This window comes from Aedes aegypti, chromosome 3 (genome assembly GCF_002204515.2).
Source record: "Aedes aegypti strain LVP_AGWG chromosome 3, AaegL5.0 Primary Assembly, whole genome shotgun sequence".
Lineage (NCBI taxonomy): Eukaryota > Metazoa > Arthropoda > Insecta > Diptera > Culicidae > Aedes > Aedes aegypti.
Genome location: NC_035109.1, coordinates 124,570,798 through 124,586,198, shown reverse-complemented (window position 1 = coordinate 124,586,198; position 15,401 = coordinate 124,570,798). Strand labels below are relative to the sequence as shown.

The 15,401-nt window shown below is 45.2% G+C and overlaps 1 protein-coding gene across 4 annotated transcripts in view; it reads left to right on the top strand.

Annotated features, from left to right (window-relative positions):
• The window catches only part of LOC5575779 (diacylglycerol kinase eta), a 296,019-nt gene extending 281,642 nt beyond the window's left edge, over positions 1–14,377 (top strand). For all 4 annotated transcript variants that reach the window (XM_021855669.1, XM_021855670.1, XM_021855672.1 and 1 more), the window contains 8 exons: positions 7,347–7,622; positions 7,681–7,806; positions 7,870–8,084; positions 8,144–8,937; positions 8,999–9,142; positions 9,302–11,006; positions 11,066–11,502; positions 11,562–14,377. In XM_021855669.1, coding sequence (XP_021711361.1) covers positions 7,347–7,622; positions 7,681–7,806; positions 7,870–8,084; positions 8,144–8,937; positions 8,999–9,142; positions 9,302–11,006; positions 11,066–11,502; positions 11,562–12,089 — 4,225 coding nt within the window. In that variant the 3' untranslated portion in view covers positions 12,090–14,377. The remainder of the gene's footprint in view (positions 1–7,346; positions 7,623–7,680; positions 7,807–7,869; positions 8,085–8,143; positions 8,938–8,998; positions 9,143–9,301; positions 11,007–11,065; positions 11,503–11,561) is intronic.
• The last annotated feature ends 1,024 nt before the right edge of the window (positions 14,378–15,401 follow it).

Here is a 15,401-nt window from a genome sequence, read left to right as displayed (position 1 = left end):
TTTATTAGTTGAAGAAAATCAAAGAAGCAATGATTGAAAATAGTTCTGCTTCACTGCGTACTGAAAGTTTGAAGACGGTAGAAGATAGAAAGTAGAAGATAGAAGATAGAAGATAGACGAGCAGGAAGAAGCTAACAGCTAGAAACTAGAAGCTAGAAGCAAACCAGAAGCTAGAAGCTAGCAGCTTGAAACCAGAAGCATGTAGCTAGAAGCCAGAAGAAAGCAAATAGAAGCTTGAAGTTAGAAGCTAGAAGCTAAAAGTTAAGAGCTAGAAGCAAAAAACTAGAAGCTAGAAGCCAGAAGCTAGAAACTAGATGCTAGAAGCAAACCAGAAGCTAGAAGCTGAAAGCTAGAGGCTAGATGCCAGGAGCTAGAAGCTAGAAGCCAGAAGCTAGAAGCAAGAAGTTAGAAGCTAGAAGCAAGAGACTAGAAGCTAGAAACCAGAAGTTAGAAGCTAAAAGCTAGATGCTAGATGCTAAACGTTAGAAGCTGGAAACTAAAAGCAAGTGGTTAGAAGCTAGAAACTAGATGCTAGAAGCAAGCCAGAAGCTAGAAGCTAGAAGCTTGAAGCCAGAAGCATGCAGCTAGAAGCCAGAAGCTAGCAACTAGAAGTTTGAAGTTAGAAGCTAGAAGCTAAAAGTTAAGAGCTAGAGGCAAACAACTAGAAGCCAGAAGCTAGAAACTAGAAGCTAGAAGCAAGCCAGAAGCTAGAAACTAGAAGCAAGAAACCAGAAATTAGAAGCTAGAGGCCAGAAGCAAGCATCTAGAAGCTAGAAGCTAGATGCTAGAAGCAAACAGCTAGAATATAGAAGCTATAAGCTAGAAGCCAGAAGCTAACAGCTAGAAGCCAGAAGCTAGAAGCAAGAGACTAGAAGCTAGACACCAGAAGTTAGAAGCTAGAAGCTAGAAGCCAGAAGCCAGAAGCTAGAAGCTAGAAGTTAGTAGCTAGAAGCTAGAAGCTAGAAGCAAGAACCCAGAAGCTAGAAGTAAGTAGCTGAAAGCTAGAAGCTAGAAGCTAGAGGCTAGAAGTTAGAAGCCAGAAGCTAGAAGCTAGCAGCTAGATTCTAACTTCTAGAAGTTAGAAGGTAGAAGCAGAAGACAGAAGCTAACAACTAAAAGCTAGAAGTTGAAGGCTAAAGCTAGAAGCCAGAAGCTAGAAGTTAAAAGCTAGCAGCTAGAAGTTAGAAGCTAGAAGCTAGAAGCTAGAAGTCAGAAGCTAGAAGCTAGAAGTTAGTAGCTAGAAGCGAGAATATAGCAGCTAGAATCTAGCAGCTAGAAACCAGAAGCTAGAAACTAAAAGCTGGAAGCTAGAAGTTAGAAGCTAGAAGCTTCCAGGTGCCAGGTGGTAGCTTGGAATTCTTGTCGTTCCCAAGCGAAACTCATCCATATGGCCGTATAGAATACCATCTTTAGCACTTCCTCCGGGAGGTTGTAGAGCTTCTGGTCCATCCTGACCAGGAGTTCAATCATGGTCTACTTAGGATGAAACTTATCTGCAAGTAGCACTAAAGAAGCGATCTGGTACCGCTTTTAAAGTTTCTTAGCCCTCTGGAGAGCCAACCGGCACATCAGGATGGACGCTAGTAAAAACTCACGAAGACGTGGTAATATTCGCCAGGAGCGGAAAGATGCAGAGATACCACAGACGGTAGCAGCCTGCACTAGCAGATTGAGCACACCGAGTGAGCCACCAGAAAACCAGAGGGATGCAGACATCCTGAGTCAAGCGTTCACACCAAAGTCGGGAAGTAGCACTGTTCAAGACAACCGGCAACATGAGAAGTAGGAGTTGTCTGAAGTAAGGTGGAAGGTCAACGTATTCTATGAGTTCGTCAAGACCCAAAAATGTCTACCTCAGAATCAAGCAGCTGGTCACGAGCATTGAGTCCGCCGTTACAGCCGCAGAACGCGGACAGAAGGAATTACGGATTTAGTGTGCAATGCCATAGTCGTTTCACAGGAGACGCCTAGCCAGCGTTGCCAACCTTCCAGATTTGTCTGGAATATTCCAGATTTTTGAGGCCCCATTTTACAAAAATCTGGAAGATCCAGATAAAATTAGAGGAATAGAAATAGAAAGGAACCGAAGCCAAGAAAGAAAAGCGACGGTCACCTCGTGAGAGGTTCAAGGGAGATGCTCTTGTCATTGAGGCAAGTGACAAGACAACCTATACAATCCTCAAGAGACTGAGGGATGATTCAGAGCTGAAGAAACTGGATGAAAACGTGGTGAGGACCAGGCGCACCCAGAAAGAAGATATGTTCTTTGAACTCAAGAAAGATCCTTTGACCAAGAGTTCGGCCTTCCGGGAGCTCTTCGCGAAGTCGCTGGGCAACGAAGCAGGTGTGAGAGCGTTATCTCAGGAGGCAGTGATGGAATGTAGAGAACGAGATCACAACAGAAGATGACGTGAGGAGTGCACTGTTGTCTCAATGCTACCTGGAAGAAGCATCGTAGTCCATCCGACTGAGAAAAGCGTACGGTAGTATGCAAATAGCGACGTTCCGATTACTAGTCGCGGCAGCCAAAACACTCTTCGTGGCTGGTAAGGTCAAGGTGGAATAGTCGATCTGCTCACTGAAACTAATCCCTAGGGAAACAAATTTGGTAGAGCGATGCTTCAGATACAAAGCTTTCGGCCACCGGGCAGTAAACTGCAAAGATCCGGACAGATCCGAACACTGAATGAAATGTGATGAAAAAGGTCACCTTAGCAGGGACTGTCTGAAGACACCACGATGCATGCTGTGTAAGGAGGAGGATGGTAACACCCATACGACGGGTGGCTTCAAATGCCCCAAATATCAAAAGGCGAAGGCAAGGCAGTAATGATGATAAAGATAACGCAAGTGAACCTCAACCATTGCGACACCGCACAACAACTGTTGTGGCAGTCAACAACGGAAACAAAGTGCGACGTTGCGATCATTGCAGAACCGTTTCTGGTTTCTTCCGATAACGGCAATTGGGTAGCAGACGGTGCAGAGATGACGGCAGTCCAAGTAATGGGCCGATTACCCATTGAAGAAGTATTTAACGCTCATACGAGGGTTTCGTGATCATCAAAATTAATGGAATCTTAGTTTGTAGCTGTTACGCTCCCCTAGGTGGACATTGGAGCAGTACACCCTGATGTCGGATATGCTAACCGACAAGCTGATCGTTCGAACGCCAGTAATCATCGGAGGAGAGTTCAATGCTTGGACCGTGAAGTGGGGTAGTGGACTTACCAACACAAGAGAGCACAGTTTGCTGGAAACTTAAGCGAAGCTCGATGTAAGGCTGTACGACGACGGTCTCCAGTTCTTAGGAGAGTTAGCGAACACAGTCAGTGGCAACAAGCGACCATCAAGCGATCCACTACTGCGTTGGTCAGAGAAGTTGTGCAGTATTACAGAGGAGTAATGGAGAACGGAAGTGGAAGACAAAGGATTTCGACAAGAATCTTTCCGTCGAAGCACTCCGAGCGGGAAGCGACGCTCCAAACATGGATGCCGGAGAGCGTACAGAAGCGTTGGCGAGAGCGCGTGACGCAATTTCGCCGAGTGAAGTGTGCAGATAAAGCGTCCAAGCAGAAAAGGAGATGAAATCGATACTGAACAGTGGAAACGAAAGATAACAAGAACGCGTTCAACAGTCCAATTTGGGAGGTTATCGTCGCAGCCCTGGACAGAATGCGGGTCCCCGAATATCTGGGTAAAGTTCTACAAAGCTACTTTCAAAACCAGGTTTACGACACAAACCAGTGACGGATTGCACTTGAAGTCACGGCGGGAGATCCACAGGGATCCATACTTGGTCTAACAATGTGGAACATGATGTACGATGGAGTGTCAACCTTGTCACTACCGAATTGAGTCGAGATCGTAGTGTTTGCAGATGACGTCGTTCTTACGATAACTGGCGAGACTGCGGAGGAAGTGGAGATGCTGATGGTTACATCGCTAGACATCATTGAATCGTGGATGACTGGAGTCAAGCTGCAGTTGGCTCATCACGAAACGGAGGTGGTGCTGGTCAGCAACTGCAACGCGGTTCATCAGATTGAGATCAACGTCGAAGGACACGCAATCCCATCGAAACGCTCTCTAAAGCACCTTGGAGTAATGGTCGACGACGTCGGCCACGTAGACTATGTCTGCGAAAAGGCAGCGAAAGCAGCTAACAATGTGAAGAATACCATCAGAATGGATACAATGGCCCAGTGGCAGCAGGAGTAGAATAATTTTGAGAAAGGAAGGTAGACCCACAGGCTCATTCACAAAGTGTCGGTGTGGACGACCAGAAAAATGGAGAAGTTATCTTCTTCCTGATCCAGTTTTTGTCGGACCATGGATGGTTCTGGAAATATCTGTACAGATTCAGACATGCAGAGTCTCCACATTGCCGGCTTGTCGAAATATCGAGGAGACCCCGGAGCATGTTATATTTGACTGCCCTCGATTCAGGGATAAACGAAGTGAGATGATGTAAGGAACCGCAAGCGTCCTGCAAGAGAGATGGCGTGAAGACCAGAGAGTTCCGGACCGCGGTCGGAGTAGTGTAGATCCTCCGTCGGGCACTGGATCGACTAGGCAAATGGTCGTCGGGGCGCCTGTGGACCGGAAGTTTTCCTCTAGCAAAATCGCAGGACCGATTTCGGCATCTGCTCGGCCAGCTTTGGAGTAGGCTAAGTCCACCGTTGGGAACTAGTTGAGTAGATCACGATGTTGCACCGGCTAATGATCGTCGGGGCGCCTGTGAACCGGAAGCTTCCCACCACCGGAATTGCAGATCATCTGGATCTTCCATTGCTGGGGAAATCTCCATCGAACTAGGGTAGATCCACCACCGGAGACTTTTTTTTTTTTCTTCTAAGCAATGGGGGGATAATTTGCTCGACAGACGCCGTGTGGGGTTAGGGACCATTTACTACATGCAAGCAGTGAACAGGACTACACCCCCGACCCACTAAACCATTTCCATTGCCGCCAAACCCTTCGTCTCTCCGGGACCACCAAGAAGGCATTGCTTCGGAGAGGGGCTATTGCACATCGCATCCTCCAGGTTAGCTGCGTAGCCATGCAGCAACGAACATCGATGACACGCTTAGGGGGGTCCACCAAGGTAGCATGCTGGCGCTTTGCCAGCTTCCCAGGTGGTCCTTACCTCCCGTTGTCCGCTGAAAGCGGGCAGGGTCGACCACTACGCCCGCGCCCAGCTGCACCGCAGGTATCAAGAACTGATACTGCGGGCTTCGCAATTTGACCTACTGAAGGCTCAGGCCCTATCAGCTAGCACCAGCTGGGATTGCTGACGAAGGGGCCTCCACCTGCCCCGAACAACCAGAGGCTCGTACCAACCCAGTAGGCCGGCGCTACGACAGCAGCGCTACCAGGATGTTCTCCCCGCGGCCACTTAATCGCTGTAAGGGTCGATTTCGACCGTAGGGCACCGGTATGACCTACGTAGCCGACTGCGAACCCTTGGACCACCTGTTGTTTAGCGTCTGCACTAGCCACTCCTCGAGTCCACTCGCCACCTCCTTTGCAGTTCCGAGACGATGTGGGTGATAGCCGATGAAACGGCATTCCAGCCAAACTCGTCTTCACACATCCTCTGGACCAAATTGTCCGGAGTCGTGTCCCGACCGCATGTGGCTAACATGCGGCCACGCATTGTGCGGAAACGCGGGCACACGAACAAAACGTGTTCCGCCGTTTCCTCTAAACCTGCACAAACTGGACATTCGGGAGAACCCGCATGACCGAAACGGTGTAGATACTGTCTAAAGCAACCATGGCCCGAAAGGACCTGTGTCAGGTGGAATGTTAGTTCCCCATGGCGCCTATTGACCCAGATATCTAACCTCGGAATCAACCTGTGAGTCCACACTCCCTTGGTGGAACTGTCCCACGCACGCTGCCATTTGACCATGGAGGCCAGTCTGGCAGTCCTGCGTATGCCTCTTGTGCCGCGCATTTCGAAGCACTCTATGTCTTCCATGATAAGGATACCAATAGGCACCATACCGGTGATGACGCAGAGTGCATCGTGTGACACGGTACGGTACACGCTCGCAACCCTCAGGCACATTAGCCTATAAGTACTCTCTAGCTTGCTACGGTAGCTCTTGGTACTTAAGGCCGTGCCCCAAGCCGGGCCACCATACCTCAGTATGGACGAGGCGACACTGGCCAGAAGCTTTCGCTTGCTGGCGTACACTGCAGAGCTATTGGACATCAATAAATAAATAAATAAAATAAATCCGGGACAGTGCCACAATAGCTGTGGAGGCTCTCTTGCAGGCATAATCGACGTGGCTACCGAAGGTAAGCTTATCGTCGATCATCACCCCCAAGTGTTTGACGGAGCGCTTCGAAGTGATCGTGCAGTCGCCTACACCGATCACCGCTTGCTGCACCGACTTTCGGTTGTTGACAACAACCGCCTCAGTTTTGTGGTGAGCCAATTCCAGTTTCCTGGAGCTCATCCACTCCTCCACAATTGCGATCGAGTGGGCTGCAGTCAATTCCACTTCTTCGATCGATTCACCGTAGACCACCGGAGACTACTCTGAGTAGTACGTAGCGTATCATCAGCTTGAGTCGTTGGAGCACCAGTGAACCGGAAGTCATCCTCCAACCGGAATCACTGGACCGGCCTCAGCATCCAACTGGTCAACCAGGAGAGCTCTAACATCAGCATCGAATCGTAGTATATTAACGAAATGCACATGAGCATCTAGTAGAAGATCAACACGGCTCTGACGTGATGCCAGTCCAAGGGAAGTATGTTTCGTCACAGAAGTTGTCCAAAGCCCCGGCGATATCTTGAACCACAAATTGGGCAAAAGAAGTAGTCGCAGAGACACCGTAGAAATGTAGTAGTGAGCAGTTTTTTTGGCGACATTAAGTTCCAACAGCGAACTAGCAAAACAGCTAGAGGCTGAGACTGACGAAATGCATGAGCACAGCCCTCCCCCGATGATGTTGCGTGATGTAGTTCCGGACGAGATCGAGGCACAGGAGCAGTAGGGAAAGTCTTTTAGAGGTTTAGCACGCCAAACGTGAGTCCCAAACCGTGCCATCACACAACAGGCCAGGCTTTTAAAGCTTTTTTGTACTCCACTATAAACAAAAAAAGATGATAGAAGCTAGAATATAAAAGCTAGAAGCTAGAACAAAAAATCGAATATAAAACATGAACACAGGATAAAGGATATGGAACATAAAACACAGAAGATAGAAGATAAAAGATGAAAGATAGAAAAAATGACAAGTAAAATACCAAAACAAAGGCGTAAAATGTATCTTTGAATAAATTCAAACCAACAAACAAACCAAACTTTTTATTTCTTTTTTAGGTGGAGCGTGATGGTGTTCGAGCGGGACATTGGCATTGCGCCGCCAGTTCCTACACGGACGCCCAAAATGTCAATCTCGCACCACCCGGACCCGGTGCTGTTCCAGTACGATGATGAAGTCCTCAGCCATCTACAGTCAATTGTCACCAACGACGACACGCAAACCATGCTTCAATCGACGCGGGATCTGGTCAAAACGGTCAACGACTTTATCACTAGGGTAATAGAAAACAGCTCCGACGAAGAGCAATTAAGCATCAAATGTGATATTTTAAGGTAAGGTTTGGAGAATATCTGCTGAAAACTGGAATAACAAGTTTTTTCTTTCCCGTAGACAAAAATTAGGTATGTTATTAGATACTCTGAAGGAAGAAGAAGCTGGTCTTCATGGTGACGACGAATTAATGCGAACACTTAAAGAAATTGCTCAAAAAAGTGCCTCTGAAAGACCAATAGATACGTAAGTGTTGCGAACAATTGAACTTAGATCATTAAAAATAAATTTTTCATTGGCTTTTTTCAGCGATTTCCCATCACATAGAACGATAGAGAAACAGGAAAAAGACAAACTGAATTCCAGAGAACGCACAAGTAGACTAGACAGCCGTTCGGAGAAGGAGGCCGTCATGTGCCGGGCCAACAGTCTCAAGCGAGCCATACACGACGTGCTGAAGTGTAGCGAATCTAGCTTGCTGTACGTGCCTCCGAAGCGACTATCGATTCCCATGAACATTAAAGGTATGTAGAGACTGTTTGTTCTGTCGTCCGTCAAACTTACTCACACTTCCCTCCGACAGATACATCTCCGGGAAGCTCTCCCATTCCGGTATCGGCAGCCCTGTCATCGATGTCCCCGTCGGTATCGACCTCGCGACTCACATGCATATCACCACTGCCGGACCTGCGGCGCGACTCCATGGACGAGCACTTCCTGAGCAATGTCAACCTTCCGGTGCCGAAGCAATTCGCCGATGGAGGAAGTCGTCGGAGCTCCGGCATACCGGAAAACTACAAAATCTCCAGCATCGAAGAGCTGGAAGAGACCAGCATCCACACGGAGAGGAATGACGCCCTGAACTTGGTACCAACTGGCCTCGCCAACATCGAAGAAAACGTAGACAATCACTGTAGGGACGATAGGGATGACACGCTAAATCAGAAATCGACCACAACGACCACCTCGGACTCGCAATCAACGACGGCGCCGTACGACTTTTCGTTCGAATCCGACACCAAGACTGTAAAGTTCGAACTAGATGCGAATAGCGCATTCGAACGCCTAGGGTTTAAACCGTTCAAGAAAATCATCGAGCAGCATCAGCTGCAGCCAAAAGGCGAGTCTGCAGAGTATGTGCACTTCCAACCGATCGAAGTATACGAGCGGAATTTGTACCGTAATCAACAGCAACAGTTACTACTTCAACAGCAGCAGCAACAAGACCAACAAGCCGGCTTTGGCAATGGTAGGATGGCGGAACAGAAGAGTTCCAACATGCTACAGGTGCCGAGCATCTGTCTACCGACCTTGGAGAAACCACCGGAAAATATGTACTTTGGCGACAACATTACCATCATCGATACGGACCTACCGGTATGTTGGTCATATTCGACTGTTTCAGCTCATTGAATCTAAATCCTTGTAAAATTCACAGGAACGGTCCTCATCGGACGAAGCGCCGGGAGAGGCCAGCGATGTGCTTTCTGCAATCAGCAACGAAGAATGCAGCGTTACGTCGGAGATCTTGGATAGGCCGTCGGATTGCAACTCCCAAATAGCGATTGGTGATTTGATTCAGGTATATTTTTGCAAAGTCAACTCTTGGCTTGAATTGTTCTCTTCATGCTTAATGTACTGATTAACCCGGGGATATTTCAATTAAGTCTGTGCGAGTCTGTATCTACTTTCTTTGTCAATTCAAGTCTCTGTAATACACTGTCATCTCTCTCACCCTTAGGATCTAGACACCGATCGCTTCAGTCACATAGATTCGCCGGAAACGAGCGACACCACCGAAGCGCTACACGGCGAAAGTCTCATGGACGACATAAGCTCGGTGTTGGGCCAGGAACTGTTGGGAGCCCTGATGGACAACACAATCACCGAGGACACAACGACTCTCTGCACGTTGGATCACACAAAGCGCCGTAGCTTCAAGAACAAACAACAGCAGCAGCAGCAACAACGAAAAGGGAGCATCGAACCGGAGCAGTGCGGCTTTGAGAACCGAGTGTTCGATATCGATAACCGTTGCGATGACCAAAAAGTACGAGAACCTCGCTACTGTAGTCTGGCCAAGTTCGTCGAGGGAAACGATATCGCTAGGAAGAGTTTTAAACGGCCGGCTGGCAGAGGGCTACCGTCAAGGAGTTTAATGAGTCAGGCATACAAAGCTAAGGAAAATGAATATGAAAACACGAAGATCTTAGCGAGTAACTTTCTGCAACCTCATGGCTCTCCATCGGATGTGTCCGGATCCGATACCGATACGGTGCAGTACAGAATACTGAGTTCAGCGTGTACCAATGTGGACGAAGATAGCCTAACGGATTATGACGAAAAAGACGACAATTCGGATGATGATCAAGAAACTGAAGGAGCTGCTGGAGGCCAATCGGATGATGAGGACATCCAAGACGATACAAACAACGAGCAATCACTAAACCCGACAATTCCGACAATCAACGTAGTCGTCGAACCACCATCGCCGGCGATGAGTGATGAACTGCGATCGCTTCGGGTGCCGGAAATAAGGCGGCACTCGAGCCACACACCCAATACACTGGCACCGCGTGAAATAGACATTAACCGACGACACTCGGGCAACAATCCGAATTTACTAGGTCTAGACTCGGAGCACATTCGCTTCCTGAACTGCTCACCGGCAGCAACGCGGAGAATTAGCAGCGGAAGTTTGCTTTTTAAACCGGAAGCGCTTGGTAGTTCGAAAAGCAATATATTTAGCTCTAATCTGGGGTTGTTCAACTTCGATCGCGACTCGGAGAACAAAGACGACGAGAAGAAGAAGAAAGACGAAAAGGAGGAACGAGTGAAGAAGTTGCCAATTATCAATCCACTGGTAAGATTACCGTCATGGCCCAATGTCACCAGCGGTACAGGATTCATATCGAAGTGCTTACTGGCGAACGCGGATACGTTGTGTGCCGCTGTAAGTCCTCTGATGGATCCGGATGAAACCCTGATGGAAGGCTACTCGGAGAAGGCTGTCATGAACAATTACTTTGGGATCGGAATCGATGCGAAGATTTCGTTGGACTTCCATAACAAGCGGGAAGAACATCCGGAGAAGTGTCGATCTCGAGCGAAGAACTACATGTGGTACGGAGTGCTCGGATCGAAGGAGTGGCTGCAGAAAACGTACAAAAACCTGGAGCAAAAGGTTCAGCTTGAGTGTGACGGCCAGCGAATTCCGCTTCCATCGCTGCAGGGCATTGTGATTCTGAACATTCCGAGCTTCATGGGAGGTACGAACTTTTGGGGATCGAAGAAGGAGGACGACTGCTTTTTGGTGCAAAGTTTCGACGATCGTATCTTGGAGGTGGTTGCCGTGTTCGGTTCGGTTCAGATGGCGGCTTCGCGATTGATCAATCTGCAACACCACCGGATTGCCCAGTGCCAAAGTGTGCAGATTAATATCTTAGGTTTGTTGCTTAAGGCATCTGTGATGACTGTCAATGACTTAATGTATTTCTTGTTTCAGGTGAGGAATGTGTTCCAATACAGGTCGACGGAGAAGCGTGGCTGCAGCCTCCAGGAATGATTCGGATCATTCACAAAAATCGAGTTCAGATGTTGTGTCGCAACCGTAGTTTGGAGGTATCGCTGAAGAGTTGGCAAGAGAAGCAAAGGCAGCACAGTATATCGATAGCCCGGGAGCAGCCGTCAACGACGTCCTCGGAGCATCTCGTTGCCACATCGGAAGACATGTTCACCGAACGTGAAACTTATCTGTTGCTCAATTTCATTGAGTGTGTCAGTACACTGGTGAAGTGGGTCAAGTTCTTGATCATCTCGCATCCATCGCTGCAGCCAGATTTGTACATGGTGGCTACGAAAACTGCGGACGCTTTAGAGTCTATACACCCTGGCGGTAAGATCATCGATGGTCCAAATCTTAGAAGACAGCTAACTGAACTGGTAAGAAACATTTACTCGGGTTGAATTTCGATTCTTCTAATACGATTATTCCCAAACAGGTACGTGCAGCTCGGCAACTCTACGAAGACACTTGTGATTTACTGCGGGAGCGTAGTCACAGCCTGATTCTGCGTGAAGATCTGGAAACAAAACTTAGCGTATCGCTCGCCAACATGGAGATGGAACTGGGCAAGTGTAGTCTACAGCAAACCAGTGACGGCGAGACGAAGGTATATCTCAACGTTTTGGCGCCGAACGAGGATGTCGATCATCACCGCAAGAAGCAGAAGCCATTCTGGTTGCGATTCCGAGGTCAACACGGACAGGGTGGTTCTGGAATGGGCAGTGGCCTGGGAAAGACAAATGCCGATCTGGTCAACAACTGGGGAGTGGGCGAAGTGGTTACATGGTTGGAGGCCATGCAGATGACGGAGTACGTGGATAGCTTTATCAAGAATGACATACGAGGCAAGGAGCTGCTCACGTTAGCTCGGCGAGATTTGAAGGATCTAGGCGTTACGAAGGTAGGTCACGTCAAGCGAATTCTGCAAGCAATCAAGGATCTAGGAAGCACGAGCATTGGGTAAAAGGTGAGGTAAGCAAATGAATGCATTTTAGTTATATCTTTTTAGATCAGTAGTTGCTAGACTACAAAATATCAGTATCTTCTTATGGAATCAATAATTTTAAAACTATTCCAAAGCAGTTGTCAGCAAACACAAAAGCGAAGAAGCAAGAAAAATTTAACTTGTTTTAATAATCAAGCAACCAAAAGACTTTATTTACTCTTGAGTAGAAATGTATGTTTCCATGTCATTTTTAATATTTATTTCTTCCGAGGGGAATCATAAAGCAAAACTCTTAAAGCATTGCAATGATTGGAAGAGGAAACTCTGATGCCACGTAGTATCATTCCAGATAGAGAACAGTAGAAGTAGAGAACGATAAATGGAGGAATCATAAGCAGAGTAATATCATTAAATATCAATTCTTCTCTGGTAGTACTTGTACTGAAGAAAAAAAACAAACAAATGAAACCAAAATCAAGAATAGAAAAACATGTTAAGAAGCCTAATGTTAATTGTGTGTTTAAGTTGAAAATTTTCCGATGTTCAATTGCAAAACAGAAGTGCTGCGAGAGTGTGTGTGTGACGAATGCAGTTTTTTTCCTTTCCATCGATATGAATCAAAATGTGGATTGTAACCAGTAAACGGTAAACTCAAAACAATGTCACAAATTCTAAATCCGGTTTTAAAAACAGGAAAACCTTATCATAGTATGTGTGTACAACCTTTACCACTTGTGTTCCTCTGACATACTTTAGTGCTGTTGAGTGTCTATTTAATGTCTGTTCGTAAAAACATATGGTTCCTTACTGAGATGTGTGAGTGTCTGAGTCTAGGAGGAGATGCATAAGAGTATAGGCAAAAGTAAATCCTCATACTGTAGTTAAATTAAGAAAGATTCATATAATTCTTGCGTGTGCATATACTCACCATCTTTCATGAATGTGTACATCTCACGGATATACGAAGATAGGTCATATAATTAATACATTATGAAAAAAAGCAAACAGTTCGTTCACCCCAAGGTGGTACTCATTGAAATGATCTCATTAGGAATGAATTCAATTAAATCATGTATGTTATCAATTTTTCGAACTCACAAGTTACCTTAAAACAATTATGATTTATGCAGCACCTCTTCAAGCAACAGATTGATATCATAATAAGTAAATGCAGACATACAGTGTAGTAATTTTTGGTCAATTTCCCATGAAATCAGACTGCAGTGCATTATTATTATTATAATCATTTTCGAAACGAAATTTAAAATTAGAACCACGTTTTTGTCAGTTAAGTAGCTTATTTAAGTAAAGAGGATGATAGGTAATAGGGGTTTCGATCGACTTCGTCTCAAGCGCTATTATTCGTCGTACCGAACTTTAAATCCTCCAATATGACGGATTTTCGAAGTTACCTACAATATAGATTCATTTACCAAGTGAAATTTTGCGAAAGCTGATATGGTTCGTTCACTTGTACACCAAAAGTGCAACCAAACTATGTGCTGTATTTTGATAAATAACTTAATTTCACTCTGCACTTTTGATCAAAATCGTATGGATGAAGACGTACCGAGCGAAATGAAAATGGAAAACCTTCATACATCTTCACTGAAGGATTTCATACCAAGCAAAAACTATAAAACTTAAATAATTCACGAAATTTTAAGAAACACCCTCAAAGACCGCATATAATTGAGAACGTTAACAAAGTTTTTCATCGGTCCGGACTGAGAAAAAACATGTGCGCATCAATGTGTGCATGATGTGCGGCGTAGAAAACGATTGCTTTGATTGTGATTGTTTTCGCTGTACAGTGAGCCGTCATTCATTTGCCCAGCCAAAAGTTATTGTGTTAATTTTTTTGGACTGAATTTTGATAGGGCCAATGAGTTTTAAGGGAAATCTTCATTTATCATCATGCTGTGGGAATGGAGAGGGATGTCCGAAGATCTAAATAATCTATGAAAACCCGAATTTAGTACTATACCATTTAATTCCAGTGTTTTTTTTTACCCTTTGAAAGATTCTTTGACTTTTCCATTAAACAGCTCGAAGATCTATTGTTAAAAATCTAGTTGAACATATTAGTATTATAACTTTGAAGTGGTGTGTTTTGAGCACTCATTACACCACAGTGAGCCGTTAGTTTTGAGACGAATCAAAACTGATTACGACTGAAATGAAACTGGATACGACAAATGTAGCAATGGTGATTAAAAATATCATTGCATTATTTCCAATAATCGAACAAGATTTATGAAAATCTTGTTACATAATGCGAAACCAGTCGTGGAAAAAATTCACTTGCATACTGGAAAAATTGCAGGTTCATACTGATCCAAATCGGATGAAACAAAAATCGATAAGTAGGGTAGGTGTACCAGTTATGGACATAGTGGTTCCCTAATTCGCCGTACGCGATAATTTGAACCTCTCCACATTTTAAAAGTTTTTGTGTCTTTTAGCAGTAAGATAAAGGATATGTCTTGATGTTAAAACATTCAAACAGATTAAAAATGTATAAATTATAGAAATTGCACATATGGCCAAATAAAGAACCACTATGGCCATAACTGGTACACTTTCCCTAATCATGAATCAATGATACCGCGTTTCAGAATCGAGAAAATATTTATGAAAAATCAACACAAACTAAATAAAACTGTTATTAGTGAGGACTTTTAGCTAATCATTGTCCATTGGTATTTGTCCAATGGCAACATATGTACCAGTATATAATATTTAAGCTTCCAGTAAAGAGTTAGGAGTTCCTATAGAATATCCTGCAAGGCATAGAATTGAAAATGCTCCCTTTACTTCCTACTGGGGTTTTTTAAGAAATTTCCCCAGGGGTTCTCCAGATCAGAAATTTATCCGGAATCTTCCGGAAAATCCCCAGCAATATACTCAAGTTATTTCTTCTTTAGAAAATCATTCAAACATTGTACCCGAAATTTGGCCGGAAAATCCTCCAGGAATTTCTGCAGCGATGCATCCATATTTCTCACTAGGGATAACTATATGAGGTAAAAGACTTCTTTTAAAAAAATCTTCAAAGAATTATTCCACAAAATCCTCAAGGATTACCAGGAAAAAAATTACTTCATGATTTTCGCCGGGTATACGGAATTTTTTTCCAGCGATTACTCCGAAATTATTCCAGATATTCTTCATGGAATTCTTCTGGAGATACTTTCAGAATTTCCTCTTGGATTTCTTTCAACGATTTCTCCAGGTATATTACCGTCAGAAATTACTCCGACAATTTATCAAAGGATTTCATATTCTTTCAGAAATTCCTTCCCAGACTCCTCTCAGAATGATTGCAAT